At 46.6% G+C, this 12,528-nt stretch overlaps 1 protein-coding gene across 4 annotated transcripts in view; it reads right to left on the bottom strand.

Moving 5' to 3' along the window:
• Positions 1-383: 383 nt before the first annotated feature.
• Positions 384-12,528, bottom strand: part of WDR33 (WD repeat domain 33) — a 110,999-nt gene continuing 98,854 nt past the window's right edge. For 3 of the 4 annotated variants that reach the window (XM_078070638.1, XM_078070639.1, XM_078070640.1), the window contains 5 exons: positions 9,499-9,937; positions 4,841-5,004; positions 4,634-4,726; positions 3,277-3,492; positions 384-1,026 (listed from right to left, as the gene is read on the bottom strand). In XM_078070638.1, coding sequence (XP_077926764.1) covers positions 797-1,026; positions 3,277-3,492; positions 4,634-4,726; positions 4,841-5,004; positions 9,499-9,937 — 1,142 coding nt within the window. In that variant the 3' untranslated portion in view covers positions 384-796. Of the gene's footprint in view, positions 1,027-3,276; positions 3,493-4,633; positions 4,727-4,840; positions 5,005-9,498; positions 9,938-11,612; positions 11,722-12,528 lie in introns of those variants that run through there. The other variant, XM_078070641.1, reaches the window with a different exon arrangement.

Below are 12,528 nucleotides of genomic sequence, written 5' to 3'. Positions count from 1 at the left end.
TTCCTCTCATCAGAAACAAGGGAATTCAAGTCTAAGGCATGATTACCAGGAGATGCACCCAAGGGAGAACCCCTACTTGGACAGCCAGAAGATGTTTTTCTTCAGAGTATAATTTTCCACCTGCCACAGCAGGTGGTAACTAAGGCTTTGAATCTACTTTCAAACTGTGTTATAGTTTCAAAGTGTCTCACTCTATTACAAAAATAAGTGTGACAGAATGGGTAGATGAGAATTTAAGACAGAAAGTTCATGGATGAAATTAACTTCAGTGGCTCAGAGGTACCCATCAAGTGTGCTCACAAATAGAAGCAATAATTGTACCCCCTCAGCTGACTGGATGCAATGGAAACAGGGTTTCCTTAAGGCAAGCATTTCACAACTAGTTTTCTGTTAATTCTTGCGTAAATCACATTCTGTATTCATACAAAAACAACTTAATGTTTTTCCTCTGACAAACTGTACATATAGAAACAAATTTCCAATTGGACATGAACTTAAATTTGTGGAGGTGCTCCATGTCTTGTGACAATTAAAAAAAAAAAAAAAGATTCCAGCTTTTATCTTCACAAAACAATGGGAGTTAGGGCAGTGAGGGTGGACAGGACAGAACAAGGCCAGCTACTCTGGGTAACCAGCAGCAGTCTCTTCATCTTGAAGACCTCATTAGGGGCTCCTAGGGTTCAGCTGCCCCAGAAAAAGTTCAGGGCTACATGGTGCAGGTTTCCTTTTGTTTGTCTTGGTAAGTCCAAAAGAAGTTCTTAAATACTGTCCAGAGAGGCCTCAGGGGAATCAGCTTCTACCGACCCCTTCCACCACCCCTTGAAGCTCCTCGCCTTGGCGGGCCAGAGTTCATGTTACTCCCTCTCCCCCAGTTACTGCCACTCCGGCCCCCTCTGGAAGGAGTACCGCTGCCTGGAGGGCCTCCAAAAGGTTCGTCTCTGTGGTAGCCATCATGGTGATCTCCATCCAAGGAGCTGGAGCGCCCAGATTTTGGCACTCTCTGGGAAGGTCCTGGGCCCCCTCGGCCTGAAATGAATCAAAATAATTCCACGTTACTTTTTTTTCTATCAGAAACTATTAATCAGTAACTCCCGGCACAAACTCAATGACGACAGTGGAACCCTCTGGGTCTTAAAAACAGAGTTCTGAGGACATCAGCAGTGTCATTCAGAGCATTAGAAGCTGTGCCTCTACCCTCTAGTCAACCACTATCTCATTCCCACCCAGGCTGTGGTCCTGCCCCTCAGCAACAACCAGACGTGTTCCCCAGGGTGTGTGATGGAAATGATGGGAAACCCAGAAGTGAACTTGGAGCACCTCTGGGAGTCACAGACCACACTGGGCCATGTCTCTAACTCTAGCAAGTGCATCTTCACCCTCCTATGCCATTGGTGGGGGGGAGGGGGAGTGGGGGCATGGGGGGTTGTTATTCTATTGTGGGGGGGAAGACTTGAAAAGCACAGACTTTGGAAGCAACTAAGAAATACAAACTGTGGATGTTAATTACAATGGGTTTTACTATCATTATCCCACAACTATGTGGCACTTTTGTTTTCCTTTCAAATAGTGAAACAAAGTATTTCTTTTAAAACAAAAGCATTAAAAACAACCAACCAACCACCTAGCTTTTAGAATTTTTTCTCCCAGGGACAGTTTTTTTTTTGTTCCAGACTTGGACACACAAACCTTTTAAGTACATTAGAATTCTGACTTAAATTTTTCTTCTCATGGGCTGACAGGATTTGGCCATATCTCCCATAATGCAGTATCAGAAAACTGTTGCCAACTTTATTTTGTCTTAACTTTTTTTTTTTTTTTTTTTTTGAGAGAGAGAGAATGAGAGAGAGCGAGTACATGAGAGGGGGGAGGGTCAGAGAGAGAAGCAGACTCCCTGCCAAGCAGGGAGCCCGATGCGGGACTCGATCCAGGGACTCCAGGATCATGACCTGAGCCGAAGGCAGCCGCTTAACCAACTGAGCCACCCAGGCACCCCTATTTTGTCTTAACTTTTTGAGTGGAATTTGAATCTAGGTAAAACAAGGCAGTTAACGGAAAGCTAGCCAAAGGAAAAATATTGGCTGCTTTTCCTACAAAGCACAGGCTAGGCCCCTCTGAAGGTACCTGGGCAGAGAAGATGTCAGCTAGGAAGCCATTTCCACACCAGCCATGTGGCTGTGGCTAGGTACCTACACAGGTGTCCTGAGTGCCCATACTGACAAGTGACAAAATGTGTGCTTAGGTAGGGAGATCTACTGGTGACATGAGGTAGTTTCTGAGGGTTTTGCTTTGAGAAGAACCAAACCACCATTAAAAACAAAAAGCATGGGGCGCCTGGGTGGCTCAGTCAAGCGTCTGCCTTCGGCTCAGGTCATGATCCCAGGGTCCTGGGATCGAGCCCCGCATCGGGCTCCCTGCTCCGCGGGAAGCCTGCTTCTCCTTCTCCCACTCCCCCTGCTTGTGTTCCCTCTCTCACTGTGTCTCTGTCAAATAAATAAAATCTAAAAAAAACACAAAAAGCAAAACTTTGTAATGAGACTATAAACATGAGGCAGGTTAATTAGGCCTGCTTCCTAGCAGCCTCCAAACTAACTACCACAGAGGCCGTGGCCCAGCCTAACCTGAGACCACATGGTGGCTCCTGCGCCTGGCTTAAAGTTAGTGCTACCTCTAAAATAACGATCCAAAGTTTCAAGTCATAGAAATAGTCTACTGCCCCCCTCTGAAAACAACCCCTTCCAGACCATATTCCTCAAAGTGCTTGTGACTCTAGGCATTAGCAGTTCCTTCCGTACCCAGGCTAAAACAAAACATGGAACCCGGGAAGACAATTCTTCCTGTCACTAAGGACACCCTTGAGGGCAAAGAGCAGCCAGTGGTGGAGAACATGTTTGCCAATGAGAGTAGGAGTCTCTCTCCTGCTCTGGGGCACCTTGACAAAGAGCTGGAGGGGAACACTTGAATGAACTGGGGAAGGGAATTCTTGGAAGCACCTGGAGGAGATTTATGCAGAGGCTGAGCTTGCAATCACCCGAGTAAGGGGTCTGACTGGCTATGGTGTGAGTCCAAACAAGCTGCATTTGTACCATACTTGGGAACACGTGCCTTTGCACAGCCTAAGCCCTAGAGGGTAGAATGGAGAAAGGACCCTGGGTTTCCCGTCAGGAACAGATGGAACAGGAAAAGAGGGAGGGGCTGTCCTGGTAATGAGGCCTCCCGTGGTCCCCGCAGCTTTCTTGGCAGCTTTCTCCTGGAACAGTATCACTGGCCTCCACTTACCTTTGCCTCCTCGATCCTCAGAAGGACCCCCTGGGGCTTCCATTTCTCTGTGCTCCGAGGTCCCTGGCCCATCATGCCAGGGACGCTTTCGGGGTGGCAGGGATGCCATGTCCATGCCCTGGAGAGAAGAGGAACGTTCTCTGCTAGCTGGGGAATGACCATCGTGAGGGGGATGATCAGGGCGAGGAGCATCACGGAAATGTTCATGACCTGGCCCTGAAATAGGAAACACAGGTTTTGCAAGGCTAAGAATCTGCAATCTCATATTCAAGTACAGTGTGACTATTTCTTTTTTTTTTTTTTGTTAAAGATTTTATTTATTTATTTGACAGAGAGACACAGCGAGAGGGGGAACACAAGCAGGGGAAGTGGGAGAGGGAGAAAGCAGGCTTCCCGCGGAGCAGGGAGCCCGATGCGGGGCTCGATCCCAGGACCTGGGATCATGACCTGAGCCGAAGGCAGACACTTAACGACTGAGCCACCCAGGTGACCCCAAATACAGTGTGACTAAAAGCAGATGGAAATTATACTGTTAAGAATAAGTAGCAACTTGGGGTGGCTGGGTGGCTCAGTCACTTGAGTGTCTGACTCTTGGTTTTGGCTCAGGTCATGACCTCAGCATTGTGAGATTGAGCCCAGCATAGGGCTCTGCACTCAGCTTGGAGTCTGCTTGCGATTTTCCCTCTCCCTCTGCCCCTCCTGCTCATACTTTCTCTCTCTCTCTAAAATAAATAAAAGCTTAAAAAATAATAATATTATTAAGTAAAAGTAAGTAGCAACTTGAGAACCAATATTCATTCATGCAAGAAACATGTGAATACCCACCGTAGGCCAGGTTAAGTCACATCGTGAGTACATGAAAAAGGTCAAGATTAGAAATCAACATACCTCTTAAAATAAGAGACAGGTAAGGTCCAGAAAAGTAGTTCTCAGATTTTTTAGTCTCAGGATGTCTTTACACTCTTAAAAATTACTGAGATTTAATTTAATTTGAGACTTATATCTAATAATATTTGCCATATTAGCAATTAAAACTGAGAAAACTTTAATTCATTTAACTATATTTTCCAAAAACAAAACAATTTAGTGAAAAGAGCAGTACTGTTTTCTATTCTAGGCAAATCCCTCTGACGTCTGTCTCAGTAGAAGAAAGTTGGACTCTCCCAGCTGTTTCTGCATTCAGTCTACTGCAATAAACTGCTGCTGACTGAAGGATTTGCAGACAGTTCAGCATCCCACAGAGATGTGAGTTAGAAAACAGAGGACCTGGTGGACACCCACCCCCAGGGGTCCTTGGACCACACTCTGAGCCACTGGGCTTAAGTCACTAGAAGCCACAGCAGTTGTTCTTCCTTACCTGGCTCTCTATTTCCATCCCAGGAGTCTGGTTTCCGTCCTCCTTCAAAGCGAGGGAATTCATCAGGAGTGGGGAGTAAACCCTTCCTTCCTCCTACACAACAGAACAACATAACACCACACTCACAGACTGTTTCAGGTGTGTCCCCAATAACCTAACTCTCCACCCCGTCCCTTGCCAGACTCAGTGTCCTCAGCACACACTCACCTCGTGGGGTACCCCGACCTCGACCTCTGAGATCTCTTCCTCGGGCTGCTTCATCAGAAGGATCAAAATTCTCCTCAGGACCAAAGTCTTCAGGACCAGGAAAACTGTCCCTTCCTCTGGGGGGGGCACGGCCCTCATGTCTTGGGGGTGCTCCTCTTCTAAAGCTGTCAGGGAAAAAACAGCAAAATATCCACCTAATGGAATACAGCTCTGAGTTCATGTTTCAAAGCAGCATAATGGTATATGAAAACACGACATTAATGTTAAATGGGAGAAAAACAAAATAAAATTATGTATTTTTTTAAGTACACATTTTATAACCCCAATATTACAGGCAAAAACAGGCAAGAAGGTAAATGTAGGGTCGTGCTCATTTCCTCCTAAAGCTTTTAGGAATAACAATAGCAGTGAATAAGTTTTAAGTGCTGATAATCATGCCAAGTGCTTTACACATATTATTTCATTTTATCCTCACCACCACACCATTCTCCATTCTACCCATGAGTACACTGAGGCATAGAGAGGTAATGTCATTTATTTAAGGACACACAGTAAGTGTTGGGATTTGAACTCAGCCAGTCTTGACTCCAGCCCAGGCTCTTTGCCACTGCCTCCCAAATATTTTTCACTATCATTTACATTTTTATAATGAACATTTATTATTTATATAATCAGAAAAAGTGGGGTACAGATTCATGCCTGCCAACTGTACCAGAATCCTTTGAGAACACCTGCTCTCCCATCTGCCCCAGCCCACAGCCTCTACACAGGGCTGGCCATGAACTTCACCCACGCCTCCACAGCTGACGGCTATACAGGCGGGCACTTGATTTATGGGCAGTCCCCCCATTGGCTAGCTGGCAGCCTGGGGCCCTGGCTGATGGACAGGTTCACTGTCCCTCAGGATCTAGACTGGAGGCCGAGTTGGCCAGGAGTACTGCCAAAGCCCAGCCATTATGAGGAGGGAGCACCTGAGCTGGAGGAGGCCTGTGGGGAAGCAAAAAGGGGGCCTCCAAGTAGGAAAGGTGCATGAGCACAAGGAGAAAGGCCTCAGGGCTGGAGAAAGGATCAGAAGGAGCAAGGGCATGGGGCCAATCTGCATGAGTGGCCAGGCCTTCCGCTTTTTCTTGAGTCTCCATTCAGGTATCTTTGACTCCAACGTTTCACTTTGCAAAATTTCAAACTTATAGCAAAGTTGAAAGAACAGAATAACAAACATCTGTGTGTCCTTCACCTGGTTTTTTTTGTTTGTTTAATCAGTTCTTAAGATACTGCCACATGTGCTTTATCTTCTCTCTCCATCTATTTAACAAATCCACTTTTCTAAACCATTTCAAAATCAGCTGCCAACAACATGAACCTCATCCATAATACCTCAGTATGTTTCTTCTAAGAACAAGGATTTTCTCCTACATTCCTACATAATACTACTATTATCACTCGAGTAACATATGATATTATATAATATAATCCAATTCAAATTTCTCCAATTGTCCTCAAAATGTCCTTTACAGTTGTTTTTAAATACAGATTTCAATCCTGATCATATACTGTTATTTTTTTTTTTTAAAGGTTTATTTATTTATTTGAGAGAGCGAGAATGAGAGAGAGAGAGTACATGACGGGGGGAGGGTTAGAGGGAGAAGCAGGCTCCTCGCTGAGCAGGGAGCCCGATGTGGGACTCGATCCAGGGACTCCAGGATCATGACCTGAGCCGAAGGCAGTCGCTTAACCAACTGAGCCACCCAGGCGCCCCTCATATACTGTTATTAATGGCCATGTCTCTTTGTCTAGTTTATCTAGAACCCTTCTATAGTTTATCTTTCATGTTAGACATTTTTGAAGGATCCATGCAGGTATTTTATAGTATGTACCCCAATTTGAATTTATCTGATTATTTCCTTATGATTAGACTCAGGTTAAACCTTTTTGGCAAAAACTGCTTATACCTTCTCACAGATGCCAGTTTGTCTCCCTGTTCATGATGTAAAAGTGATGTGGGGACCAAATTTCACTGTTGCAAAGGTACACTTTTGTTTCCTTTGCAATTAAGTAGTCTGTGGGTGATGTTCCCACACAGTGAGAATATCCCATGTTTTAGCACCCACTGATGATCCTGGGCTGAATCAATTAGGACACTGCTTATAAAGGAAGTGACTTTCTAAGTCTATCCCTCCTCCTACACTGATTACTTGGTATTTTACTGTAAAAAGCATTTTCCCTTTCCCAATACACCACTCCAGCTAACTTCTTAAAACTTTCTTGGTCCTGAGGTACCTTGATGACCCCTGCTCCTGCACGCAAAGAACACGTGCCCAGGACACTGGCTGAAAGAACCCCCTAAGATAAAGGTGGAACTGGCTGAAAGGAGAGGAGTGGAGCAGGAAGAGTACAGCAGAGGGCGCTGTGTCCCTGGGACAGAGTCGGGGAGAACCCCCCCACACCAAACACCAACAGGACTCGTTTGTCAAGGCATCCATTACATGACCGTCCTAGTCACGAAAGTAAAGAGAATCTAATGTGCCCTCATTAGAAACTGACTCCTATTAAGGACTAAATGTCTGTGTCCCCCACTAAACTCGTATGTTGAAGCCCTAATACCCAATGGGATGGTATCTGGATATGGGCCTTTGAGGGGTAATTAAGGTTAGAGGAGGTCATGGCGCGCCTGGGTGGCTCAGTCAGTTAAGCGTCTGCCTTTAGCTCAGGTCATGATCTCAGGGGCCCAGGATCAAGCCCCGCCATCAGGCTCCCTGCTCAGTGGGGAGTCTGCTTCTCCTTCTCCCTCTGGCCCTCTGCCCCACCACCCCACCCCATGTGTGTGCATGTGCATGCTCCTCTCTCTCAAATAAGTAAAGAAAATCTTAGGGGAAAAAACTTAGAGGAGATCATGAGGGTGGGGGCCTTGTGATGGGATCAGTACCCTGATAGGAAGAGACTCTCTCTCTCCACCAGTCCAGGACACAGGGTGAAGGTGGCTGGCTGCCTACAAGCCAGGAAGAGAAGTCTCACCAAAAACCCACCTGCTGGACCATGATCCACAACTTCGAGTCTCCAGAACTTCGAGAAAATAGATTCATGTTGTTTGAGCTTCCCAGCCCATGGTATCTTGTTATGGCAGCCCAAGCTGACTAGTACATCTCCTGATGAACTGACCCCCCTCCCCATTTAACACTCATTTATTCACCAGTTACTGAGCACCTACACCGTGTCACCACTACTGCTCTGGGTCCTGGGGACACAGAGGTAAAGTAACAAAGCCCCTGCCCTGGGGAAGCCATCATGTTCCTGGCAGATATACGTAATAAAGAAATAAACACATCACTTAATGTCAAGCAGTGCTAAGTGCTATGAAGAAACAGGAAGCAGGGTAAAGGAACTGGGATAACAGGAGGAGGGATCTAACCGGACTGAGCCACAAATGTCTGGGAGACTGTTCCAGGCAGAGGAAACAGCAAGCACTACAGGGCAGGAGCACGTTGGGCATATCTGAAGAGCAATGGAAAGCTGTCAACAGCACAAGAGTCTGGGCTATGGCTCTGTCACTGACAGATGCAATACAATAAAACTGAGGCACAGTAAAATCTGAAACTGCACAAGATGCAAAGGTTCAAGAAATCGATGAAAGTTACATTGATGCCAACGTCACTGGAAATGAGGCTCTTGCAGACTAATATAAAGCCATTTCAAAGAGTGAATCCTTGGATACCACTAAGAGAGGCCCTTGAGAAAACTAGGAACCCTTAAATCTTTTTTAAAAACCCCCTTCTGAAAGCTGCTTTCCTGAACCCCTTGATTTCACCGCCCCTGGCCATGTTATCAGCCCTTCTTTTCTAACACATCCCGTGAGGATGGGGGAATGTCAACCCTGAACTCAGTCCCCCACTAGCGACAGTCAAGAGAAATGGGATAGGCAGAGCTGCGACCGTGACAGCAGGAGTGCCCCATGGCATGGGCACTGCAGTCGGCCAGCCTGGCCTGAAGCCGCTCCCACACCTCCACCTGGCAGAGAGTCAAATGCTCTGATCCTCAGCACAGACCCTCATCTGCAAACTGCTGACAAGAACACCGGTCTTGCAATTCACCAGCACAAAGAAATACTCAAGCATCACCACCACAGACGATTCTCAGTCTCCTCTGAGATTCACTAATGCTTGTTTTTTCCCTCCTTATTTCTTCTATGCCTTTTTTACCCCCAGCAAGCTGAGAGTTCAAGCCTGACCTTGACCTAATTGAACAGCAAGATTAATTTTCAGTTTGACTTGACTGTGTTAAGATCTTTAGGCAATTACAGAAAAACTATCTCACAAAAACTTATTCTCAATATCAATCTAGATATGTACATCATTCTAACCAAGAGAATCTGGCGACTTCTAATCAAGTTCCAGAAACTTCATACTATACTCATCCTCACATCTCTTTTAAAAGGACCAAAGAATAAGCAAAAATAAAAAGATCTCTAAATTATAAAGATAAAAAAGAAGCATAAAAGGTTAAAAAAGCATAATTACTTGCTTAAAGTCTAAATGCAAAACCTAGAGAGGGTAGAACTAGTAATCAATATAGTGCCCTCTGCCCAAGCAAAAGAAGAAAGAGACTTTTGCAGAACAGGTCAAGAGCTCCAGGGAAGAACTAGACCCACAAAGCATCTGTCCCACCTTTCTTCTCTGCGCCCTCGAAAACGTGGGTCCTCAGGATCCCGGGGGAATCGTTCATCTCCAGGTCTGCGGCCTTCCCAAGCCCCTGGAGGGCCCCGGGCTGCTCCCCGGCCATCCCCCTCGCTGAATTCCCTGTGATCAGGCGGAAACGGAGGCCCGGGGCCCCCACGCCTCCACTTCTCTTCTTGTGGTAAAGGTCCTCCTCGCCCCTCAAATTCACGTAATCGGTGGCCAAAGCGCTTGTCCGGGTGGAAGTCATCTGGTCTGCTGAAGTCATCAGGGAAGTCGGGGTGAGGGCCGCGCCTATCAGGGGGACCCCTGCAGTCCTGGCCGCCCCGGAAAGGCCCCCTCTCGGGCCCGTGCTCAGGGCCGCTGCTCTGCTCATGCCGCCTCTCTGACATGGGGCCCATGTGATGGTTGGGAGGGCCGCGTGAGTCACCTAAAGGAAACAAAGCTGATTTTTACCTTGTCTTCCAGGAATCCTACCAGCACAGGTCTGATTTTCAGCATCTTAAAGTCTCAGAATGCATTCTTGTATTTAGAATGTTTTCCCTCCATAGTTCTCAGCATACTTAGGAGACAAATCCCTAAGGCACTATCTAACGGAAGAACACAGGTTTTGGGGTGCAGATTTCAACTTTATCACTCACTAGCTAAGCACCTCCACCTCAGGTAAATTACTACTCTCAAATGAGATTAGCAACTACTTGCTGCTGTGAGGATTAACTCAGAAAGCATGCGACAGTCTCATGGGCATAAGAATGAGCATGCCTTCCCTGCTCCCATTCTTCCAGGGACTTCCCTAGGCCTGCCTGCTCCACACCCAGGGAGGACAGAGAGAATTCATGCTGCAGGCCAGGAAGCCAGGCACAGGGAATCCAGCTGGGCACCTGAGAGGGCCGCGGAGCCCTCAGAGGGTGCAGCAGCTACCCTGCCGTCATCCCTGCTGGTGCCCCTTTAGCCCCTAGTTCATTCAACCTGCTTCCTTAACTCACACTTCCCTTCTCTTCTTACTTTTTTTTTAAGACAGGGAATACTTTATTCAAACCCATCAGAGAAATAGACAGCTTGGGTCCGTAACAAAGCACATTTTGATTCTTAACAAAATCCTCTGTAAGGCGCGTGGAACCACGAGCCTCGCTAATAACTGCCTGGTGACCCATCAGCCCTTGCTCATACTTCAGTTTCGGGGTCATATGGGCATATTTTCCGTCCCTTTGCATGAATGAATGATATAGATCCCTCATCTATAATAACTATCACCATTCTTTGCACACAGCGTTGGGAAACCCACTAAAGATTGTTTTAAAAACATTTTAATGTGTGTAATATATTCAAAGTCCTGAATAAAAATAGAATTAAAGTTGTGATGGTTAGCTTACTTCTGAACCTTGAAGGGATTTGTTCTCCTGGCTACTGTGCAGCCATTGTTAATGTGCAGCTATTTTCTGTCAACATACAATCCAAATCAAGCATTTTTTAAAAGTAGGTAGCAAAGGGACCCTCTTGCTCTAAAACAACTACATTTTTAAGATGAAATTCCCCCACCGCCCCACTCATACCTTTCCCTCCTTCTCCCTGGCAATAAAGACGACCTGCCCTCCCTAGCGTCACAGCCAGCCAGGATTCCTCCCCTCCCGATGCCCTTCCTCTTCCTTTTTTGTTCCTTTCTTTTGGCCATTTCAATCCCACCTCACCATTCGACATGTATAAAAAACTTGGAAATGTCAGTATAAAAAAACACCATTAGAAGGGTTCTCTCTTCTCTTAAGCTCTTCCTGTGCCTTCTGCCTCCTGGTCTTTCCTTCATTAAACCAGTCCTCTCCCAGCTGAGGAAAGCACCTTCTAACTTGCATCTCTGTTCAGTCAGTTTGCAAATATCCCAGGTCCCTTTCCTTGTGGTAAAGAGGCCCCCTCACTTCTCAGTGGGTTCCTGCATCTAACGGCTTCTTCTCTGACTTTATGTTGCTTGAACTTGGTGTGATCTCAGACACAGCAGACTTTGACCTGAGGAAGCTGAACACATTCCATTTGGACTTACCTATGAATAATAATCCTCCCATTACCTCTATCTGTTTAAAAGTACCCTGGCTCCTCCAAGGAAAGAAACCCACCACTACAAATTAGAAGGGATGTGGCCACCGGTGATGGGGCGGCGGCGTTGGTTAATCCAGTAGGGGATGGCAGGGCCACTTTCTCGGCTCTCCCTTCTCCCTTTGGTCCCTGGGAGGAGAAAGAGAGGAGGAAGAGAGAGAGAGAGAGGTAAAGAGAAAAGGGGAAGAGCAAGGAGGAGAGGGAAATAGGTGGAGACAGACACAAGGTAGGGGAGAGGAAGAGAGGCAGGCTCTCAGTTTGTTGACAGCTGTACCCTGTGGGTAACAGACTCTTCTTTTCTTAGGGTCCCCAAATTCCAAAGATGGGTTCTTGCTTTCTCTTTTTCCCTGCTGGCCACCACTTCCATGCAATGAGACTATAATAACGATTCTCCTACTTCCTTTACTGTTCCCTTTCCTAGGATGTCCTGCTTCTCCCAAAGTCCTAGGGCTGCAAAATGCTAATGAGGACTTTTCTTAATCTGATAAAATGAGGGCAAGAAATGTAACATGCGCCACAGAGTGCTGTGGGCTCAGCTAATTAAAAATTAAAAGGAGTGAAGTTCTTTGAAGTGCAACCTCCACAATACTCCTGGTTCTCTGGCCTGTGTCCTCCCTGTGAGACAGTGCACTGACTTGAACACCTCTGTCTCCGACCTTCCCTCCATCCACACCACTCAGTCCTGCCCTCACCCTCTCCAGCTAGTGGCCTACCGCCCCCTCACTCCTGCTCCGGCCCTGCCCTGCCCTTGTGACAGCAGAACACCTCAGCACAAGGGGCTGCCTCAGCACTTTCAACTCCTGGCATTAACTCAACTTCCAAACAGCCTCACATCTAAATACTGGCAGGTCTTATCTCTGTGCTTTCCATAGTATCAAGAACCCGATACATCAGTACATGGCTTTCTTCTTATCAAATCGTGCAAAACAATATAAC

Source organism: Halichoerus grypus, chromosome 4 (assembly GCF_964656455.1).
Source record: "Halichoerus grypus chromosome 4, mHalGry1.hap1.1, whole genome shotgun sequence".
Classification (NCBI taxonomy): Eukaryota; Metazoa; Chordata; class Mammalia; order Carnivora; family Phocidae; genus Halichoerus; species Halichoerus grypus.
Note: the sequence above shows the minus strand (reverse complement) of the source record. Positions and strands in the feature narration are given on the sequence as shown.